We start from the raw sequence: 25,261 nt of genomic DNA, 5'->3' as shown, positions 1-25,261 counted from the left end.
GTTAATATGTCACATTAAGAATGGCCGTTAGGTAAGGTTAGCAACAAGAAAGAATTTAAATTAAAATATAACGCTGGAACTGAATGTCCCTTTGATTCATAGTAATTTCTAGTATGATTGACGGTTTATGCATATTATCCTCTTGCCCCATGGTATATTCATGATGAGCAATATGGAGAACTCTCTCCCCCTCTCTCGCGAATCTTTACGCTTTCTTTACAAAATCAGCTTTAACCCTTTCTTCAATTTGCGTTTTTCTTCTTTCAAATCCAATATTTAAAGTTTTCATGTCTTTAATTTTTGCGGTTTCATTTTCAACGAAAATAGCGAAAGAAGAGCTTTACTGGCAGCTTATGATTTCTCGGACACTTTTACTCTGAAAAAAATCCATAAAAATCCGAATCATTTTTTTTTTTTTTTTTTTTTTGCTTTTTTTAAAACATTAAGTCCATCACTACATTTATTCATTTTAAATATTTTATGTGTTGAATATACAGGCATAGGCAATATGCCTGAAACTAATTTCCAAAACACAATTCCTGTACATTTTGCTCGAATGGTACAAATACGTGGACGCTTTTTAAAATGATTTTTTTCTGCTTTCATATTTGACCATTAAATGGCTTTTTTTAAATTTGATTCGAACTGCAGTGTAATTTTTACGAAACAGGACAAAATACTGTATAGAACACAACTTTAAAACCGAAAGAGAAATTGCGTATTCCCGTAACAGAGGAATCATGATTGACATAATTTGCCATTATTTTTGTATAGTGGATATTAATATAAGTTTTTTTTCAAAGCTTATGAATACGACAAGAAAGCTGTTAAAACGAGGAAGATTGTACATACGTTTTGGTAATTCATGAAAATAGTGTAGAAAACATGCCTGCTAGACCATTGTCTGCCGATAATACAAATAGTTACTGTTCAAAAATTGGTCAGTATGAAGTATTTTCGATATTTCTATGTTGTTTTATCATAAAAATAGAAAATGTTATACCAAACAACTGATAAGAAAGATAGTTTCCAGCTTGTTTTGAGTATGGAAATAAATCATGATGTACATATACATGTACTTATAGCACAAAATATGAATATCTATGATTCAATATAAAAACAAACATTATTTTAGATCATGTTCTGAACCTGTTGAAGATATGGCTACCTCTTGTTTACAGTCTTGACATTTCAATAGATTTCCTCAATTTTCCTTCCTTGTCAGCTTCCAATAATATAACAATACATGCCTGCTTACTATTCTCAAAGTCACCCCTAACGTAGGTCAGGTTTATTTAAATTAGTAACGGTATTTTTAAATGTAATACACTATGTATTGACTAGGTCGGAAACTAAAACAACCTCTGTAACTTATTAATCTACAGGTAGATTTAATAATAAGAAATAAAACGCCTTTGTTAATTCATTATGCAAAAGGTATCCTTTTTCTCCAATGAACAAAAAGAATTCTAATGAAATTTGCAATTCTGTTAAAAAGAAATACCCTTTAAATTAAAAGGCTGGGTTTCTTTTTAAAAATATGACCCTCACTCCTCCCTGAATGGGAAGATATTGATCAATACCTACACAGGGACTCTTTAAACAGTTCCAATAAACAGCCTCTGTTTGAACACACACATTGACGCAGTTCACCTACTTCAGGCCCCACGATTCACCACTTGCGAAATTTTCTGAAGGAATAAACTTTGTACAGGTAAATATATTCTACTTTAAATTGGGGTATATTAATCTGAATATTATCTTTGATAATGTCTTTAAGTTGTATGTTAAATTTTATCTAACGTTTTTGGTACTTTTCCCCTAGTAAAGAAATTGAGATACAACAATATATTGTATCTCTTTTTCGAATTGTTTTCTAAATGACGCAATTCTTGTTATTTAAAACAATCCTTAACAAATTCACAACACTCAAAAGGGCTCCTGCAAAACATTACTTTTATAGGTTTTTCTTTAGTTTTTAAACTTTTTGAGGGAAAATCCATTAACAGTTAAGTCAAATGATTTTCAGTTTATGAAAAACTTTTTAAAGATGCTGTAAACTCATTTCTTAAATCTATTATGCAGCTAGGTCGATAAGTGTTGGCTTTCTGATCTCAAGGTTGCGTGTCTTTGGACAAATTGTCCCTACTTCCACGAAGGAAATCACACGACTTGCCAATTACATGTACGCTCAATGAACAAATATAAAAGCATTACACAAAAGACTGGTGTTCATGAGATAAAACCTTATGTTGAGAAAGTAAAATTACATGACTGAAGATGTGCTGGTTATTAACTGCTTAAAATATTTCGTATAATTAAAATGTCTATCTATCTTTTCATGAAGTATTGATTGATAATTCAGTATATATATATATATATATATATATATATATATATATATATATATATATATATATATATATATATATATATATATATATATATATATATATATCTTTTTAAATAAACTAAAATTGTAATCCCATATTTTTGTAACATTAGAAACAGACTAATCGAGGTAAACATTCGAAATTCTGTATCTAATGTCTGAAAAAATATGAATTATTGCATTGTCCCGTGTATATTTTAATAAGTAGCATTTCTATTTGTAAAGAAAAATCGATATTTCACTCAGAACTCCAATTTTCTGGTCGCCATTTATGGAAATCGATTCGAGAAGAGTAAATTGATTTTTACATTGTTATATTTTTCTGCAGGACAGATGCTGAAGAATTTTCTTTTCCCACCAGACATGAATATGAAAGTGGTTGAAGTAATATGGACCCCCATAATGCCAATATTCAGAGAACAATACACCACTTTCTCCATATCTCTCCCATATCAACCCGAGAACACAGTATATGAATCAGTCCAAAGGACGAGAGCTAGAGGATGGTTGATGTGGGAGGTAATAAGAAAAAGGGGATGTCTTATTTTGTTAAATACATGTACATGCTTAGTAATGTAATATATAAACTGAAGATTACCAAAATTGAATTAATAGTAATAACTTCCCTTTTTTTTTTTATTTGATTATGACGTATTTTTACTTTTTAAAAATATAATACAATTTGAAATTATAGATATTTATTACATTTTCGACCGTAAAAAAAGTAATTTATTTTTTAATAAAAGTGATATTTTTGCAGAGAATATAATTCTTATCATAGTATTCTACATTTTTCAACATTAAAATTTGCAGAAATGAGGTGCAAGTTGAAACTTAGCACTAACCCTCGCTCGTCGGACCGATACATGCATTTGGTTCTCGGGTTTATATGGGGGAACCATATGGAAAAAGTTTTGTATTGCTCTCTGAATATTGGATGAGATCATCTCTCTTTGCACTCGTTATATATAAATATTTTTTAAAATAATGTCCCAACAAATTCCATATCCAACCACAAAATATTGAATTTCCTCTGTATCCCTCAAGTTTTTCGGATTTTATCTACATCATATAATAACATATGAAGAAAAGTATTTTAACAAACCTATTCTAAATGCTCGACGTAAAGGTTTTTTCGTGCGTTTTTCAGACTTTCTACAATAACGTAATGTTATTTTCTTATCTGAAATTGGTTCATTTTATGTAGTATGTTGAATTATTGAACCTGATTTGTCAATGAACATCAAATGATAATTACGTTTCGAGTAGTGATTGAATATCGTGTGAGGATAAAAACTCTATAATCGATCCCTTAGTCTTTCTTCTCCTCTCCTGTTCCTGCTTCACCTGTATGTATTACCTGTTCTCAACATGCGCCCTATTTCTGCCAATACTATTGACGAGAAACTCAACGTGAAATACTATAATCTTTATCATATTATATACCGCTTCATCTATGTCAGGAGACTCACTCATGAATTATTCTTTTGGAGTGAACGTATATATCTCATTGAACTAAAATACAGAATAATCAGGGAATACAACAAGATTTCAAAATGTTTCCCATTGGGGTATAATTCCTCTCTTAAGCATGAAAATATAAAGGAAAGAAACATACAGTCATAAATTGTGTTGGTAAAGTTACCTTAATTCATTAAAACAGAATTAGCTCATTGTGATCTAAAATACTCAAGAGCCTCATTCAACATCAATAAAGTGTTTTTGATACATTATTCATGTTTTTACATGTATATTAACATTGTAGCTATTGCCATCAAACCCGGTCCTTATAGCTAAAACGGTATTCGGCAAATACGATTATTTATTGCAGATTCAATGAAGCCCCTTAATATTTTATGTGTACAGCTTTCACATCTTGTTAGCTTATGTTCCTTGGCTTTTCTCTTTTGTCACCAACCCAGAGTTCTACTGGAAGAAGAACTTAATTTGATCATGCTTGAGAAGGAAGTTTGTTGAAAATTAGTATCTACATTTTGAACATATCCTCACACGTATGCTTTATTTACTTCTCTTTTCTTTAAGTCGAAATTCAAGATAATTTTGCCAAGGTAATTATTTAAAATCACAATACTTTGCATGACCCTTTTGATCTCTCATTTGTATTTATAAAAACATACTTCATTTTGTCTGACAAGCCAATATGCGAACCTATGTGACATTAGTTCAAATTTCAATACATATCTTTCTCCTTCTCCATTGAGCATAGATGTATGATAGGAATTTTATTTTCAGAACTTCTATTGACGTTGACATGGAAAAGTTGAAACAGTGTTATTAAAGTTATGTCTTTATCATGCCACATTTGAAATCAAGCTATTTCTTTTTGACATGTTATTCATATAAAAACCAAGTCCAGGGCATTTAAACAGCTCTTAATTGTATAGAAATGAATAGATAAATCTTTATACTCTTGGTCTCTAGAATTGGATATTTCTTTTGAAGAAGTCACGGATTTCAGTTAAACTTCGTACTTTAACTAACCTAACTATTTATATACAATTAAACAAATACCAGACCTTTTCAACACAACTCAGGTTAAACTTGTTGATTTCATTCCATGATCGTGCACCTAAAGAAAAACTCTCATGTGGTTTTTTTTAAAATTGGATTTTGCTCTACAACATCAGATATTTCCATTTCTATTTGTTTTCTCTGTGATAACTCTTTGAAAGTTAGGAGAGTTGATTTCTTGATCATTCTACCGGAATGCAAATTTCGCCAAGCGAAAGGTCAGGAGCTAAGAAGGCCTAATATGCATGTAATTATCGTGCGGGTGTCTGTGTCTGACTCTCAGGAGGCCTAATATGCATGTAATTCTCGTGCGGCTGTCTTTGTGTTTGACTCAGTGGGCGGGGATTATTGAAATTGCCATGTGAGGCCTCGTATAATTTAAATCTATTAGTCTACATTTTTAAAATCTAAATTTACAATTTTATTTCACAATGAAATGGAAATATAAGGAATCACTGTCTAGTTAGTAGAGTATGCCAGGGACATCAACGATAGTTGGAAACGTGGGATAATTAATGCATAACGGGCTTCGTCCGTTATACAAATTGTCCCACGTTTCCAACTATCGTTGATGCCCTGGCACACTCTACTAACTAGACAGTGATTCCTTAAATAACTTTTATAAAGAAGCATATATGAGTATTGTTTTATAAAGTTATTAATGCTCTTATGATTGTTGTTGTTGAAAAAAGAGACATATTTTAATGAATGTTTATTATTAATTTATAAAGGCTTATATATTTAAAAAATAATGTATCATTTTTAAACCTCTATCCAGGCCTCAAAATTTTTTGATTTTTAATATCCTAAGTTTTATTTAACATATGTGCATAAAAATTTGCAGGTTTGTTTAATACACAAATTTATACACATGTTATAAATTTTGTTTCATTATCAGAATTAATTCAGGAATTATATTGATTTGAAATTTTGACTTAAGTCTGTTCTCAGTTTATGGTCTTGGGACCGGGATATGAATACGGGTTGGTCAAGAGATCAAATTCCAAAAAGCCCGAAGGGCTTTATGGTAAATTTGATCTCCTACCAATTCGTATTTATATCCCGATAGGTGTTTAAAAATGATACATTATTACTTATATTTACATTTATGACTTATTCATATTTTAAATTTTCCTGATAATAATCTTTAACGCGTGAAATGTTTTATTTTTCAAACTCAACGGCAAGTATTTGATCCATTGATTGCGCGTCGACCCTATATGACGTCACTGAGAAATTACGTCGAACGTTAATGACGCAAGGAACCCGTGTTTATACGGATATATTTACATTTGCAAATGTTTTCTTTTATATAACACTATTGAAAGCAATGCGTATCTATATCCGTATAAACACGGGTTCCTCGCGTCATAAACGTTCGACGTAATTTCTCAGTGACGTCATAAAGGGTCGACGCGCAATCAGAGGATCAAACACGTGCCGTTGGGTTTGAAAAATAAAACGTTTCACGCGTTAAAGATTACAATCAGGCAAATATAAAATATGAATAAGTCACAAATGTAAATATAAGTAATAAGGTATCATTTTTAAACATCTATCGGGCTATAAATACGGGTTGGTACGAGATCAAATTTACCATAAAGCCCTTCGGGCTTTATGGAATTTGATCTCGTGACCAACCCGTATTTATATCCCGATAGATGTTTAAAAATGATACCTTATTTCTTAAATATATATATATATATATATATTTTAGGAATGACTCTAATTCTTGGCCAAATTATTCGAGTATAACCTGGTTTGGGTCAGTTTACGCTTTATAATCCGCGAAGCGGATTATAAAACAGCGTAAACTGACCCAAACCAGGTTATACTCGAATAATTTGGCCAAGAATTAGAGTCATTCCTTATAATTTAATTTTAAAATCATGAAATAACTATGGGTGTAAAATTTCGTTGCTTTTTATTAGTTCAAATTTGCCGCTCAATAATACAACCGTAGTTACGGAAGTAACGGAAGTGATGGGAAGCGAGGGGAGGTAAAAACTGATACATAGGCCTAGCAGCTTGTTAACATGTGGAAAGACCGAATTATTGTTTGAAGTTAAAGGTACATTTATTAAATCTGGAATTTCCCATGAATCCCGAGGACTGGAAATGAGAGGATTGTATGGATACAGATGAATCAGCTGGTTGTCAGGGGGGTGGGTCCCCATACCAAAGCAGGTTATACAGAAATAATTTGTGTTCCTTTTTGGATATTAACCAATCAAAGGCTAGAATACAAACAAAATTAAATTATATATATATATATATATATATATAGAGAGAGAGAGAGAGAGAGAGAGAGAGAGAGAGAGTGCCAAACAGTGCCCAACACTGATATTTGGAATACCATTGATATGTCGAAGGGATTTGGAAGTCCTAACCGCTTATTCTTTAAGTATTTTACCTTCGGTATCTCGAATCCTCGTCGATTTTTTTTGCCGTCCCATCGAGTTCGGGATAACGAGGCTTGACTGTATAAAGCTTGTAAAGCATCCATGAATGTTGTCTGTAAAGATACAAAAGCATATAATTAAGTTAATGTTTTTAAAGCCAATTGTTTGAGGTTATGAGGATCCATTACTTTTTTTCCCTACTCTTTGTACGATTGTTTCTGAGGATAAATTAAAACTAGGTTTTATGATTTCATAGACAACTGCTCCTTCAATAAAAATGGATTTGGAAATTTTCGTATCTTGTAATTGTCATCTACAAAATTACTTTGTTAAAAACACTTCGATTCTAACACAAGTACTCTGATGTTGATATTAAAAGGATACCGGAGTTCTTTTGACAACATTTATGTCTTTAGAGACTAGGTCTTCCTACAAACTTTTGGAATCAGATGGGCACTAATTGTGATCCTTTATAAGCCGATCTGTTTTTAGTTTCTAATGAAGCAGAATTTATTTTTAAAAAAATCAAACACTTGTTGTGGCCTTCAACCCCATATTCAGATATATCGACGATATATTATAATTAACAATAGTTACCTTCATTCATATATATCGACTCGATACATCTCTCGTTCGACGTTAGATGTAAACATCGGTAGTGACCGTTCCTTCGCCAAGCTCCCGCATTAGAAGTGAAAGTTACAGGTGCTTCGGATGAGATCTTAAAAACCGAGGTCACGTGTCACAGTCGACATTGGCACGATTATGAACCCTCACTTCTCAATAGTCCTGAATTGTCTAAATTTGAAAGCCCTTCACCGGCATACGGTGACGTCTCTGTATGAGTGAACAATTCTCGATTGGGAAGTAAAGCAAAATCAATGCAATCAATCAATCGATTAATATATCCCAGTTAACGCAAATTAAAAGACACCACAGAGTCTGCTTCATCTGTTTCATATTTGGTGTTTCACTGACTATAGAAGGGAAAAATAACAGCTAAATTGTGTGACCAACGAGATGACAACATTTCTTTCGTCAATTTTCCTCATTTATATAGTACTACTCCGTTATCACTATCACCTGCATATGGTGTTTACTTCTTCCAATTTATTCGATACTCAACACCATGATCTGAGCAGGCTACTGCCAGATAAGTTGATGTTACAGGGATTTCAACAACCTCGTTTAAAGTCAGCATTCTTCATAAAATCTAGGGTCGTTATAATGACTTTGTTAGCAAATATAACCTATCATTGGATCGTATTTTGGCTGATGTGTTTCATCCCAATTGTAAGGCTTTTGCTTTTTTTTTTAATTTTAAATGGACTGCGGAATGTTTCGTCTACCGGAACAATACATAGGGCTCACGGCTGTTGTGTCCGGTCGACAGGGGATGCTTACTCCTCATAGGCACCTGATCCCACCTCTAGAATTTCTCGAGGTCCATGTTTTTTCTGCCCTGTTAACGGATTTGTATTGTTTGTGGATTTTTTTAAAGGTCGGTCGCTGTTTGTTGTCTTCTTTTTCATTTATTGTTCATTATACCGTCTGCTGATTCTCTTTTGTGAATACATGCAAAATTTCTCATTGCAAATGAATTTTACCGTAGAAAATAGCCTTCACTGTTTTCAATCTGCAAAAAGACAAAAATGAATTGATTAAAGTATTTAATAAATTATGAAGTTTGGAATTGATTCATCTAGAGTCTGACAATAATCTCTTCAAAATATATATTAATTCTTTGCCAATCAACACACTCAAGTGTTAATAAAGTTAAGACTTGTTGAAAATTACATTTGACATCATATACGATGGTACCCTGCTAGGCTAATATGTATTTAAGAATTGAAAACTGGTTACTATGCTGCATAACTATGCTTCATTAATTTTTTGTAAATTAATATGCCACAAAACTGGCATTTAAAAGAATTGTCAATAATAAATATATAACCATATCACCTACTCTGGAAATTAATTCTGTACAGAGGATAGATTTATTATTTTCAGTTTATTATACGTTGTTAGTTTGTCTCTAGTTATAATTTAAGACTATTTTCTTTAAAACTTAAATTTAAGGACTGGAAAAATCAAAAAGTAAGTTCATTGATCGCATTTATGGAAAACATTTTTAAGGACTCTAGTACATGTATAATCAATAATCGAGTATTCGTGTTTTAACATGCCGTTTTAACAATGGTATGCATGACACGGTATCGAATAGAAAGATTGTAGTGAAAGACAACAGATGTTTAGGATTTATAAGGAGGTAACTTAACACTTACCAGTGTTCCTGCAAAAAAATCAATCAAAAGATTTTTTCATAATTCGGCTTGGAAAATTAAAAGGTGTGATATTTTATTAATTGTGCAAATTCAGCCGTTTTTTTTTTTTTTTTTTTTTTTTTTTTTTTTTTTGAGAAATTATATATCATTCATCGAAAATGTGTAAGTTGTATTGGGTTGATAAAAAAAAAAGAAAAAAGAAATCAATATGAAATATAAATGAAATATTTGTCCTCTCGCAAACTTCCATGATAATTACATTTACAGAAATTTATTACAAACTTGTTTAAAAATGCATGTTTCGGTACAAAAAAATACTTCTTTTTTGCCTCAGTGGCCTTGCCGTTTTTAATAAAAGAACCAATAAAAAAAAAGCTATCGATCATTGCTCTATATGGTAATTGAGGGCATTCACGTATTGAAAATATGGACTCTAGCAATAGCACTTTAATTCATAGAAAGAAAACAGAAAGAAAACAGATATTGAGTTTCCATATTTAATCAAAAGTTGCTTAATTAAAAGCTTGATTTAACATTGCCATCATAACTCAAATAAACAGTTAGATGATTTAAGTGTAATATTCTATAATATTCTAAAAATAAACCCTGACCACCATTTAATGTGTTGTGTATAAATTACCGTACTATTATCTTAAGTTCCTGTTTTATATCATAGATACTGAGAGGAGTTGCAGTTTAAACTTCCTGGCTTCTTTCTTTTTCTTTTCACAGGTTGACAAGAGAGCAGATCGTAAAAATGAGTTGTCTGGTGGGCCTAGGGCGTGTTCTTATTGTTGTCATAAACATCATATTTCTGGTAAGTATACCATATTGTAATCAATAAGAAATAAAAATAATGCTAACAAAAAATATTTGTTTTTACATGGCAAATATCAGAAGTTACTTATTTTTATACGTTATTCTCTATTTCATTTTACATTACTTGTAAGATCCCCAAATTTTTTAGAAGAAAGTCAGTTATACATGTATTAATAAAAAACTTTTTAGGTATAAAAAATAAATTATGCTTAATACAAAGAGACATTTCAACAAATGACTACAAAGTTGTCTATTTTATAGCCAAAGAGAAAGGGATTTATTAAATTAATATACACTCATTTTTAATACTTCAATCACACGAATGTCCTTTCGGATAGTTTATTTTTCTTGTTTATATCGTCAAAGTTTACATCTACATTTACATTCACACTTGCATGGTCAAGTTTCCAATGATGTTGGTAGCATGCTTACCAAGTTTGGTGCAAATAATCCCCTTGTAGGCCAAAGGAATCTTTGTTTTTGTGTCAAAGAGAGAGAATTAGAAGTCTCGAAGTCCAAGATAAGCTATTTTTAAAATTCACTTATATTCTACATGTATATTTCATACCACTTATTGAGGAGGGGGAGGAGAGATAATGATAATTATTCACATGTAGTCATCTTGAACGTTTAAATCAATAAAAATAGTACATTTTCATAACGTTTTACACAAGTACACTTTTTTATGTAGAAAATGTTTCCAGTGCATCTATAGATATGTAAATGGATTGCTAATCCCATTAAACCAATAGCAAAGTTTGTATTGTCTTTCTATGAAGTAGATCTAGTATTGTGAAATACGGAAGATAAATTGAGCAAGTTTGACGCAATCTACTTTGCAACAGGCGAGCTATGATAAATATAATGTGTCATGTTTGAGCTTCCCTATGAGTTAAAAGATGGGAATTCGCTGAAGATTTTAAGAAATTACATGTAATAACTTTTTAACTAACAGGTCTTTACCTTTATATCTTAAGATACAGAATAAAAATAAATATGGTTACATTTCGACAATATATATTGATATTCTGGTAGAATGTAAAACATACATTAAAATAGAAAAGATGAAATCTATACTTTCGAATTTTTCATTTTTCAAACTCATTACCTTCAATTTGATGATTCCTCATATTATCTTATTTTATTCATAGAACTTTTTTTGAAATCTGTATGAGGCTTAATTTGACTGAAAGGTCATCTTGGCGAAAGCAAATCGGACTTAAAGCAAGTGACATTTTGAGCCAGTACACAACATTCCTTCTAAATTTATACACAAATTATGTTATAACAATATGTATCGTACATCTTGCCAATAATTCGATAACTAATTTGGTTTTTGTAACTTATGAAACGGTCTGAAATTCCGGTGCATGTGTTGTTTGAAATGGAAGCAAAAAAAAATAAATATTGAACACAATAGCAAAATTAACACAGAAAAAAAAAATAAAAGTTTTAATCACGTCACGAAAAAAATGTCTTCTTCATTGCAGATTCTTGGACTGGTGTTTTTCGCCTTGGGATTAGTATGCTTAGTGGGACAGAGTGTATTGGAACCTTACTATAAGGGTGTTCTCGACTCGTTGAAGAATCAGTTGGAGAGTAATAACTTTGGCACTGTGGATTTTTCTTCCTTCAATATCAGTGATTTGATTGGCGGATTAGGATACTTTTTCGTTGGTCTAGGCCTTTTTCTGTTGATTATTACAATTTTTGGATGCTGTGGGGCCTGTTGTAAAGTGAAATTTATGTTGGTTACTTATGCGATCATCGTCATTGTTATACTTGTCGGAGAACTCATTTTCGTCGGAATCCTTTACGGCTCTCCAAACACGGTAAAAATTAAATAAATAGAACACTTTTTATCTTAGAAATATGTTTTCAATCATACCATTTTAGTTTTTCACTTTTCCTTTTCGCTTGACTCAGTAGTTTGAAAGTTATTTACGTCTGCAAATATATTTTACAGATAAAAGACGAAATAAAGAATCCGTTGAAAACGTCCATTCAGAGTGATTACATTGGATTTAATGGAACTAACCTCGTCAGTCTGGGTTGGAACTTTGCACATAGACAGGTAAAAGCAAACATATCCACATGTTTGCGGATATCTCATGCGTCATGTTCAACGAATTCAATTCGTTCTCTACCTAAGTTGCCTTCTATTTCAGTGTTTTGAATCGTCTTTCTACAAGTAATACTGACATTGAGCAATTCAAATAATGACCACGTTATTCAAATAAATTCACACTTATTCTGAAAAAAGCCCCATTTAAATTGTATCTTCTACATATATTTAACAATAAATTAACCACTCTGGGTTTTAGAGTAAGTACCAGTATTTCGAAAAAGGGTCCCAAAACTCTCATTGGCAAATAATTAGGTAATCAATTCTGAAATTCTTATTTACGCTTTACCTAGTGTACGACTAAAATGGGGAGCAATGAAAATGTGCAAATTTTACATTATAAAGTAGCTATCCGATTTGATATTTATTTCACAATTTTTAAAATTTTTCCCTATACGAATTGTCCTACAAAATGCAAATAAAAATATCAATATGTTTTTATGTTTTGTTTTGTTTGTTTTTTAAAAATAGTTTTTTGCATTTTTCTGGATATTTGTGACTTTAAGTACCTTTATCTTCAAATACAAACTTTCACAAATTCTTAAATGACAGTCATCTTGTCAGAACTTAATGTTATATCTACATTATAAATGTTGAATCTATGAGCTCGTCTTCAAGGAACCCAATGTATTAAAACGTGATAACAGGCATCAAAGAACTGCAAACAGTTCTGTGTTGTAATCTTAGAACCAAAACCCATTTAGAAAAGTCGATGACTTAAATTTAACATACTAGCATGTGTCTAGAATTCTTTTTATGCCTAAGCTCATCATATATTGTTTCTCGATATCTATTCCTTTTTCTTTAAACTACTTTTTGATACACTAAAACCTAAGATTAAGTACATACAGGCCAAATAATCCCATAGGAAGAACGGGAAATTTAATCAGAATTCAATATATTTATTTGTTTATAAAATTATGTTTTGAACAAATTTCCGTTAAATGAACCTGTCTTGTGTAAAAACCCAGTTAAAATGATTACATAAATTAAGAATGACAATAGATAGAAGCTGCATGCATTGTCTTATCCGCTAATTTAGAATATTTCTTGTATCACTCAGGAGTTAAGTAAGTGGTTCAGAAAATTGTTTCCACGAATAAGAAGCTATGGCATCAGTTTCTGACTATGGAACTGTTATGATATTATTTAAGTTAGAAACAAAAATTTGTAAGTAGTAATAATTCTTTTGTTCTAACTTTACCCAAACTCTAAAAAAGAAACTGGATTTTTTTTAATTAATTGATACTTTTAAATTATTTGTAAGCTGTTTTTAATTGAAAGTGACATTATACAGTTATAATATTACATTATCCAACAAGAAAAGGAAAGCATTTAAAACTTTCACACATTTAGATTATATAAACTTTATCTATTTTGTATTTCATTTCACTCGATAACTCTCTTGAATAATAATCGAAAATTTAACAACATTCTAATCTTTTTTGACTTTTTATATAAAATGTAATAAAAGAGTATTTAATTCTCTTTATAAACCTCATAGTTTAAATGTTGTGGTGTGGACAGTTACAACGATTTTACTGGAGGGGCAAAATGGAACACAAATTACGGAACCGGTCTAAAAGCGCCAATAACGTGTTGCATAACAATTCCGGACTCAGCGTTACCAACGTGTGCAACAACACCAGCAGACATATACACCAAGGTATAGGATCTGTAGTATATCTTATTCAACTGGAAGTCAAACCTTACAACAGCATACACTGAACAAAAACACAGTAACATTAAAAAGTCACACATTAAAACGTCACATAGAAGAAAAGCTTGTATTTTTTCTTTCTTTAAAGAGAGTGCCTTCAGTCTTATTAGAGGGTTAAGGAAGATCTTGATTATACTTTATTACAGGGATGTTTTGATGAAGTATATAGCATGCTGTTAGGGAATGTAGCTTTAGTGGCTGGCTCCATTGCTGGATGCGGTGCCTTTCAGGTAACACTATGGAAAGCCCACTTAATATGATGATAAAAAAGCATAAGGTTAAAGAAATCTTTAAAACAATATTCTGGTACTTTATTTCAGTATTTTTATGTGCATATATAAGACAAATATCACAATATTTATAATTTTAAGATATACAGCAAACATGTATTGATAAATTTCATAATATTGATTTAAAGTTTTGTTGTTTGATTTATTTTTAAATCCATATTATTCATTTCTTGAATTTTATCTTTGCAGCTTGTTCTAATTATCTTTGCTCTTATCATCTTTTGTGATGCACGACAGTCATCGAAAGTTGATCCCAAACGATGGTAAGTAACATTTCTAGAGCTAATCCTGTCGATTTCTCGTGATTTCAATCACGGATTGCATAAATTAATGTTCAGCTGAACTGAATTTTTCAATCGCTACCGATTAACAACTGATAAATGTTTTGATATTTTTTCATAGATATATATCTATACCTGTCGATTAGTCTAAAGTTACCCGTTTTGATAATAAGGAGACTAAACATTTTCTTTGCCGCATTTCGTAATTTCCTAGCAGTCCAGGGCTACATGACAAATACCTTTTCTAGCAAAAACAAATATTTTGCAGTGTCATTTTTTTTAAATGAAGACTTTATGCAAAGGTAAAATACAAACACACTCACTATAGCCAGAAAGAATCGATTAGTTTTATTGATATTAAAAATGTTTTCAAGTTCTTTTCGACAAACAAGACGCGACTGAGGTTTTGAACGCGCATAAACGACGAACTTTCTTGATGCAGGTCCTGTAATTTTTTTTCACGTTTCTGATATACGAGTTTTTTTTAATCAAGAAGTTTACTAGTAGTATATACGTTACATCGAGTATTATGAAGTTCTCCATTTATGCACTTCCGAAACAGATACTTAATTCATACTTAAATGTCACAGGGAATTCTTCCAGTAAATTTTTAACTTTTTGAGTGTACATTTTTATGCTTCTTAATTTAAAAAAAGTTTTAATTGCTTCAATTTAAACTTATATTAACAATTTAATTTGTCAGACATAAGTTTCCCTGATATATATATTTTAAACTTTCAATATATCAGATTTATTTCCTTTATCAGAGGATGTTCTGTAAAAAGTTTGAATTTTGAAAAGACATGAACTTGGGGAAAAAAGTAAAAGACAGACGACTGACAGCAATATCTGAAAGCTCACCTGACACAAATGAGCTGAAAAACACAATACTATTATACGTGGGGTTATGCTACATTTTGATTCTACACACAAGCACCTGAAAGTAAAATAAAAAAAAAAAGATGCGTGAGTTTCTGATTGAGAATACTTATGTAATATTGGAGAACAGGTCTTCCAACAATCTGTTGGAATTCCCATTGCCCCCTGTTTTTAACAGACCTGTTTTTGTATTCAAATGAAGCAGTATTTATTCAAAAACTTCTACATTAAAAGAAGAAGTCTCTTGCTGTGGCCTTCAATTCGACATTAAGATGTATCGACGACGTTATTTCAATTAACAAAATTCATTGTCATTAATTCGTTGATTCGATATATACCTTTGAGCTCGAAATAAAAGGCACCATAAAATCTTACACATCTGTCTCATATTTGGATATTTTACTATAGAAAGACATTGATTGCAAACGATAAACGTGATAACTTAATCTTTTATATCGTCAACTTCCCTTATTTATGTAGCAATATTCCATTATCACCTGCATATGGATTTATATCTCCCAGGCAAGGACATGTTCTACGTACAAACAATTTCTAGATGAGGCAAGCTATTTACAAATAAGTTGATGATACAAGGATAGCAGCAAACTCATTTAAAGTCAACATTCAGCAAATTCTATTGTCGATACAACGACCTTGTTAGCAAGTACAATGCATCGTTAAATCGCATGTTGACTGACATTTTTCATACAAATTGTTAGGCCATTATTTTCATACTGAATTGTCTACGGTTTTTTCTGGTCAACGATCATAAAAAGAGCACATGACGGTTGTAAAGGTCGATAGAGGATGCTTACTCCTCCATTGCACATGATCCCAACTCTGATGTTTTTAGAGATTGAACGCGTGTTGACGACTGAGATACACATCAATATTTAGGAAAATCATCACTGTAGGTGATAGAATCATGACAACGAAATAATAAATTAATGCTTAAGAGTCCAGGAATAGGTGCTGAAATGGATGGGAGTATTTTTTCCAAGATGAGAGCTTTCGTCCTTTGTAGAGTTTATGTATATAGGTGTGGTACGTTTTTAAATCATAGTATTTCTTGTCTGAAAGTGTCAGAATTTATTGTAACAACTTTTTAAGTGTATTTAAAGTAGATTCAAAATTTCGTTAATTTATTTTACATTTAACAATCCGGAAGACCAGCCCCTATGTTTCATGATACTAGTAGCTAATGTTAGGTAGTGGGCTTTTTCTGCGCATTTAAAATAAATGCATGCTATCATTTTAAACTTTGTAACATGGTGAGTACATGTTTAAATATTTTTACCCAAAATACTTGATTTGTATAGAAAAATATACTTCATCCTGAGTCAACGAAACTAGGCAAACAAATCTTGAATGCATTATATTTTGAATATGCATATTTTACAATATTTGAAAGAAAACATTCTACTGTAGAAAGTAAGAGGTGTAAGAATTTTTAAAATAATATCGAATTTTTTCTGATTGGTAAATGATTAAAAATTATGTCCGTTTTGAATCTATATATAAATGTCCTTATAACTAGCTAGCGCTTTACCTACACTAGGGAAAACAACAGAAAAGAATATTGAATTTTTAATTCAATTTGTTTGAACAATGAGTTGTCCAAATTCTGTGTTTTTGACAAGGTGACCTTAATGACGCTGATACTTGTCTACTTTGGAATAATAAAACACCGAAACAAAACCCAAGCTTAAAGGCAGGTTTTAAATTTTAAATTGATCTGATTCTGCCAGAAAATTGATTTTTGTTTTGTTGAATAATGATTAACATAATAGTCGTGTTTTTGTCATTAAAATCAAATAGAGGTTCTGTTTTCCAAGTCACGTATTACAGTAACGTAACACATATGCTTCTCAGATTCGTGATTTGGTTTAATATTGTATTGAAATATGAATAAAAGGGTGTGTTTCTCAGAAAAATTTAAAATACTTACAGGGAACGGAATAGGTAAGGTGTGAGGAATTAGAGACCTGATTCTATGTTTATTCTTATATACACAAACAATTCACGTACTATACATCTGTCTATTAAACTGGGTATATGAAACATTCTTCTAAGTAAAATAATTCAAATTTCTTTTTTCTCTCTCTTTCATAAGTAGATTGTCATCGACAACTTTAATTTATATTTTTCTAAAATTAGAAAGGATCATTTCTGAGAATTTTTATCATTTCTTGAATCTACTTTAATAATTCGAATTCTTTTGTCTGGACGTGAAACCTGTTATGAATTATCTAAATTGATTCTTTATTTTTCTTTTAATTATTATTTATCTTCTTCAAGAGTTGCACGTTATTTTTTGAAGATAAGAGATTTTGTGTATCCATCTGCAAATTTATTCATGATGAGCAATCAAATTATATGGGAATTTATTTTCAAAACTTGAAAAAAAATGTTAATTTGATACTTTTCATAATTTTATCTTGATAAGAAGTTTTTTCTCGTTTTCAGATCTTTTAACAATCCGTCAGCGCCAACACCAAGATAAAATTTTCAGAGGAAACGGGAGGTTACTTTTTGGAAAAATCTGCTTCCGTCCAAAATTGAATACAATAACCTTGTGAATTATCTTTAAGTGATTCAACTGGGAAAATTATTTCATGAAAAATAGCTAGGAATATTGTAGTTACTAATATATTTAGAAAATGGAGAACTGATGGATTAAAGTTCTCTGACCCTTGGTCTAAATATTTATATAATGTTATCGTCTGCTGCGCAGGGAACACCATGATTTATTGTTGAATTGTTATATGTGATTGTATTGATATGATAATTTATTTATTAAGTTTGATTGCTTCCTGATGATGAAGGTTGATTTGACCTGAACCGCTACCTTTTCTGTAATAAAATATTTTATTGTTTTCTGTTTTTCTTGTCATACCATGTTTGCAACTTTAAATATTGACGAGGAAATATTTCATTTTTCCATGGGTGTTTATGGTTTGTTTTTTTTTTTTTTTTTTTTTTTTTTGTAAACTAATTATTTCCAGGTTTAACATTTAAAACTTTCTGATTGAAACGAATCCAAACCTGTGATTGTTTCTTACTAAATATGCGTCGATCATGATCCCATTCAAGGTTATATATCAAAGAACAAGGACATCTATCATTGTCAGCAGTATGTTTAAGTTATAATTTAGAAACCTTTGATTAAGGACATATGATACAAAAACAAAATTGCCATATAGAAATCTCTAAAACAGTTTGAACATACTTTATTATTGCTAAGACGCATATTCACCACCATGTTTTGCCTTATAATCTATCCTTATTCTGTATTTAAGAATATACAGAAAAAACTCCAAGCCTGAGATAACCCTTTCTCTGATAACAATTAGATATCAAATTATGTGATCAAATAGGAATGTAAATCAATTATAGAATCCTGGAAATACATTAAATTTAAAATAAGCTATAACGGTATTTTGGGATATTTCAATTTCTTCATGGTTTCCATAAAATTTCAATATAGATATAAGAAGAAGATTTTTGGGATAATAGATAATAGGGATACCTTTATGGGAAAACGTCATAAAACAAACTGTTTAAACTTTTCTAGAAAAGTTTTTGAGTATCCCATGTCCTTAAACTAAATTACACATAAGTATGACGTTGCCTTCTAGTATTCTCTGATGGGTATGTTACAGTCATATTTATAATGATGCAGAGTTGCACGTTGTTGGTATGTTAAATTCCTTTTTTCCGGGAGGAGGGGAGGGGGCTATAATTTTGGAAAGTTTGATTAGAAGAGCTAAATTCGAACAAGAGTAAACTACACATATTGACTTGAGTTCCTGTCCGTTGGTCTAACGAGACATACACCTGTCACAAATCTGGTCCAATTAAATAACTTTCTAACCGTTGACTCATTGTTTTATATGTTGGGCCATCTTTTAAATTTGTTTGCCCTCTCTCGAGTCAGAATAAAAAAAATGGATCGGTAGGTAGAAGGGATAATTTTTCTTTCCCCCAAAATGTTCTACATCTATGCTGAATTTTTAAAATCTATTAATTGAGCAGTCTGGATGTTGACTCAACCATTACCAATTTTCTTAGTATTTGAGTTGCTTGCTAACTCTACATAGAACCATACTTCATTTTTACTACAATTCATACCGTGGATTAGCTTTCCACTATTCCTATGCCTTAAGGAATGTAAAACAAGACTGTCAAATTCATTTCACATTTATTCAACTAAGCAACAGTACTATTACACAAATTATTATAATCACAACATTTCCAATACAACAATCACTGAACAGTCTATGGACATTGGAGATAAAAGGCCACATTGTCCCCACATCTTATAGGAGGTCTGGGGTTACGACCGAAATACCAGCACACAAAGGTGCATAACGGGCATGACGGAGGCCTTGTGTTGAGCACAAGTGCCAGTGAAGTCCCAATGCTTGACAACTAGCATGTGGACGGGAATGGCCTGGGACATATCTGTTTACCATGTTTCCAAAGGATTGCTCCCTGGTTCGATAGTACTTACTGACACTGAGTACTCCAGACTGTGAGCCTTCCCTCCTTTTAAAAGAGGTTTTTGTTTGTTTGTTGTTTAACGTCCCTCTCGAGAATTTTTCACTCATATGGAGACGCCACCTCTTGCCGGTGGAAAGCTGCAAATTTTGTCCTATACTCGGCACTTACGGCCATTGAGCAGTGAGGGATCTTTTTCGTGCCAGCACCTACTGCGACACGGGACCTCGGTTTATACGGTCTCATCCGAAGGACCGGTCTCCACGTCCCACAGTGGGATTCGAACCCGCGACGTAAGGATCAATTCCTTACACCGCGACTGTAGAGCAGACGCTCTAACCACTGCGCCACGCGGGCGACTTAAAAGAGGTGAAGGGGGCACCAAGTATGGCTTAAACTTGTAGAACCCCAACCATACACTACATAAGGGGTAATACTTTCCCCACTAAACAAGACCTGCCCTCTGTCTTAGTTGACAGATGGGGGAAACACAGGCCCCCCAAAACCCCCCTTAGGTCCCCCCAGACCCGCCATAAACATTGATATAATGTTCCTCCATCTACCTATACTGTAAACTTCTTTACCCATGTAATCCCATCATTTGGGAATGGATCTAATGTAGAAAAACCTCTAAGGAAATTTCATGGCTGTATTGGGCAAAAATGTTGATAGCCCCCCTTGGAGATTATGAAGGTACAAGTGATTACCCATCTCTGAGAGATGTGTCCCATCAAATCTAAATAACTCTATAGACTTTACAGATATGTTATGGTGAGAGATAACAGCTCCACCTAAGTCCAAAACAAATGATCTGATTTTTCTGTTGATCTTTTTCTTTTTCTTATCAATTTTGCCTCCGCAGTTAAGTGGGGCCCCATGCCAGTAGAGACGGGGTAATATATAGGACCATACTAATTTAGTATTGGGTAATAGTGCATTGTAGCGCAGGAATGTGCACTGTATTTCTTCTATAAGTTTTTTCCTAGTCAAACCTTCTGTTGTCAAGTCATTTGAACCTAACTGAATAACTAAAAATTAAGGGGGTGTGGAGTTTTTCAGCAATTTCAAGATTTGTGGATCGAGTTGTTGCCAATGCAGTCCCCTTATCGCATGCCATTTGATGCTGGCTGGTAGGTTTAGGTTCCTGTCCGGCTGCGTGGCGGCCAACTCTCCGGCCCAGAAAGGGATTGAGGATCCCACTATCCAAATGTTTTTCAGAATACCTGAAAAACTTTGCTTGGATTAGTAGAAGTTATTTTTTTTTAAATATATTATAAATTGTGGACTTAGGGAATTACCAGTTAACTACATTCTGACATAAGAGGAGTAAACTTTAGACTTCCACCTGCCTGATGCTTTTATGAATTCATCTGACATCCCGTGTAGGGCCATATCTGTTGCCCTCCCTATTCTGAAACTATGGGTATAGAAATGCCCTTTTTTACCTATAGAGATAAGGGCTTTCTGGAGGACTGCATTAAATTGGTATCTTGTTAAAGGTTTCAAGTTAACATGGATGAAAAAAGAGTCTGCTGGTGATGTAGAGGGGCGAATGCTCAAATAATTGCTGGTAGCTCGAACAGGACACAAGACCATCTCCGACTCTTTGGAAATGATAAGTGTTGTTTTATGGGCTATTTGATCTGTCTTTGAGCGAGGGATAGTTACTTTGATATGTGACTGTTGATTGTGTACTGTTAAATTTTGCAATTTTATGCAGTGTGAGTACTTCAATTTGTTTGTGATAGTGAATTCCCCTACCCTAAGTAAGCCAAAATAAGCAAGAGAGAAAGCGGAGGTGAATAATGTGGCTTCATACGGTGAGGAGCATATTGAGGAGAGAGACAAGATTAACTCTCTCAGCAGGGGGCCGGTGATTGGGCAGCGGGTATCAACTGCCCTGCCTATTGTGCGTTTGAGACCTTCAAGTGCTTTGGCTATCAGAAATGACTTAGTGGTATCTTGTAGTCCTTTTAGCTTATGGTAGAAGGAGAGTACCCGTACATAAAGTTCCACTGTGTTTGCGGAAAGTCCTAGTATTGACAGATAAGCAACAAAGTTGAGGATTATATCGGTGGGTATGGGCCAAATTTCTTTGAGATTGTATGATTTCAGAAAGCCATGGAATTTTTTAAGGGCTGTGTTATAAACCTGTTTAGAGTTATGTGACAAAGATGTTTGAAATAGGCGTTCGGATTCGGCGACCAAACATTCCAAATCTGGGGTGGAAGTTGTGTGGGCCACTGTTCTGCATCTGGTGCCAGCTGGTGAAATTTTTTCCACTGTGAACGAGAAATGCAGTCTGCTATAGAATTTTGTTTAGATGGGATATGCTGTGCTTTTATTGTGATATAGAGTGATAAGGACCAACTCTCTAACAATTCTCATGACTCTGTTAGATTTGGATGTGGAGTTGTTCAAGACCTGTACCACAGCCATGTTATCTATGCGGAACAAGATACGTTTGTTTGCTAGAGAGTCGTGCCAGATCAGTATTGCAACATATACTGGGAATAATTCCAAAAATGTCATATCTGGGATGATTTCAGATTGCACCCACTCATGTGGCCATTTTGAATAAGCCCAACTTCCAGAGAAAAAGATTCCGAACCCCCCGTTTTGCCCCCCAGCGCTGTCGGTAAATAGCTGTAAGTAAGTATCTGATGTCCAAGTGTTGTTTGATATACTGTGACCCCATTGTAATTTTGTAGGAATTTTGACCATACTAGCAAGTCAGCCTTCATTTCTAAAGTAACTCTTAACTTATGATGCTGCTTACGAATGCCCATGGTTGCATCAATCAGCCTCCTGCAGAATGCTCTCCCAGGTGCCACTACCTTGCAGGCAAAATTAAGCAGGCCAATAAGGGATTGTAGGGATTTAAGGGTGATCTTTTTGCTAGACAAACAAGTTTGGATTAGTGTGTTTAAGATGGGTTAACTTGTCTTGTGGGAGTCTCATTACCATTTTTATTGTGTCTAGTTCTATACCAAGGAATGTCAAACTCGTGGCTGGGGTTGTAGTTTTTTCGTTTGCTATTGGGACCCCCAACTCTTGACAAATATTTTGGAATGTAGAAAGAGTGTTGTTACACTGTTGAGAATGCGGTTTGCCTACGAATAAGAAATCATCCAGGCAGTGTAAGATATTTGGGTTACGTAAGATATTCTGGGTTATCCAGTGCAACGCAGTAGCAAATTTTTCCCAGACTGCACAACTGATTGAGGCACCAAAGGGCATCATTTTATCGAAATAGTATTTATCCTGGAATTTAAAACCTAGTAAGTCAAAGTCGGAGGTAGCGACTGGTATAAGTCTAAATGCTGACTTAATATCTGATTTAGCTAACAATGTCCCTTGACCCAGAAGAGCTATCATGGCTGCTGCATCATCAATGTGGGAGTAATGAACTGAACAAGCTGAATGATCTATATAATAATTAATGGAATCATTTTCTGGGTATGACAGGTGGTGGATAAGTCTGAAATCCCCCTCTGTTTTGGGGACTAGACCTAAAGGTGAAATTTGAAGTGTTGGGAAAGGGGGATGCTGAAAAGGGCCACCTATTCTTTGAGAAGCTAATTCTTTGCAGATTTTTTGTGAACAATTTCGGGGTGCTGATATGCACTTTTTAAATTCTTGGCTTGTCTGGGTCTTCTAGGACCATTGTATTGTAATTCAAAACCATATTGAAAACCATTTATCAAAAATTATTTTTCTCTGTACATGTATGTTTCTAAAAATGTTTTCAGTCGAGTTACTTTGATTGGTGTATTGCCTAACGAGTATAAAGCGGTGTTAGACAGGACTAGGTAATTAGTAGTTGGACTGTTGTTTTCTGCAGTTGATTGCTGGATGGGTCCCACAGCACAACTTGCAGGTGTGTCTGAACCTACAACTGGGGGAGAATTGACATTTTTTACCACTGTTATAGTTATTGCAGTAACGAGTAGTCATTTGTAAATTTGGCCTGCTTTGATAATGGTTAGGGAGCATACGAGTTTTGATATTGGCTCTGAATTGTAGGTGACATTGGCATTAGTGATGTGTAGTAACCATAGCTCACTATTGATCTGCCCCCATGATGAATGGGGGTCAGAAGCCTTTCTTAGTCTGAATTGTCCATCATATCTAAACCAACCCGCAGATCTTGATGCTGCGAGACGAATGTCACGCATGTATTTAAGCAGCTCTTGTGCCCTAGTCCTGTATTTCTCAAGTAGAACGCTGGAGAAAATGATAAAGGCGGATGTCCACTTTTCTATTGATAAATATGTGTTGGACTTTTGTTTAATGAGGCACATTTTCCCATCTTTAATTTGGAGTTCCCCCTTAGAATCCATCTCATTAGCTAATTCACGAGCAGATTTTAAAAGTAGGGCCAAATCAATGAATTTTCCCTCCCATATTTTTTTGCTTAAGTTTGAGTGGAATGTGACCACTTAACGGGTCAAAGGTTGTTGGAATCTGAATAGGTTGATATTCATTTACATCAAAAGGGGTGAAATCTAGAGTTTGAACTGGTGTTTCATCAAAAATTGTTGGAAAATTCATGACTGACTCACCGTCTTCACTTGTGGAAGGGTCCCTTGGACTGTTTTGTGCAGCCACATTAACCATGGCTGCGGACGTTGATGTTTGGGCTGCAGCTGCTTCATTTGCTCTCGTTTGGTTCTTGGGCCTTCCTCTTCCCCTGGAAGGTGACACTTGCTGGCTTTGGATCTCCCTCCTGGACAGGGTCCTTCTCTTTGTTCTGACTGGTGGCATGATGATGATGTTGATTGATTTTTAAGATGAGCTGGGAAGACAATGTATCTATCTTGGCGGGAAGATGTGAAAGGAAGTTGTTAAGTTGTACCACTATTGACTTCCTGTGGAGGAACTTGAACAGGTTGTACCCGAGTGTTTCTTAATTCCAAACGGCTTAGCTTACAGGTCCTCCGTCAATTAAGAGTGATTATTTGTATATTTCATAAAATAATCTATATTAAATTGAAGGTATTAATAAGATTTAAAAAGATTTTGACAGGATAAGA

At 33.2% G+C, this 25,261-nt stretch overlaps 2 protein-coding genes across 2 annotated transcripts in view; both read left to right on the top strand.

The window, feature by feature from the left end:
• Nucleotides 1-25,261, top strand: part of LOC133192203 (glycerol kinase-like) — a 419,267-nt gene that overhangs the window by 200,493 nt on the left and 193,513 nt on the right. The window lies entirely within an intron of this gene.
• LOC133192205 (tetraspanin-1-like) lies at nt 1,549-18,601 on the top strand. The gene is made up of 8 exons (XM_061328175.1): nt 1,549-1,714; nt 10,344-10,428; nt 11,921-12,262; nt 12,397-12,504; nt 14,060-14,221; nt 14,422-14,505; nt 14,755-14,828; nt 18,192-18,601. Coding segments are annotated over exons 2-8 (831 nt in total). The 5' UTR covers nt 1,549-1,714; nt 10,344-10,368; the 3' UTR covers nt 18,193-18,601.

Source organism: Saccostrea echinata, unplaced genomic scaffold, assembly GCF_033153115.1.
Source record: "Saccostrea echinata isolate AGI-Se365-2 ecotype Australia unplaced genomic scaffold, CSIRO_AGI_Sech_v1 ptg000025l, whole genome shotgun sequence".
Classification (NCBI taxonomy): domain Eukaryota; kingdom Metazoa; phylum Mollusca; class Bivalvia; order Ostreida; family Ostreidae; genus Saccostrea; species Saccostrea echinata.
The sequence above is the reverse complement of the archived record's forward strand: the minus strand, read 5'-3'. Positions and strand labels throughout refer to the sequence as shown.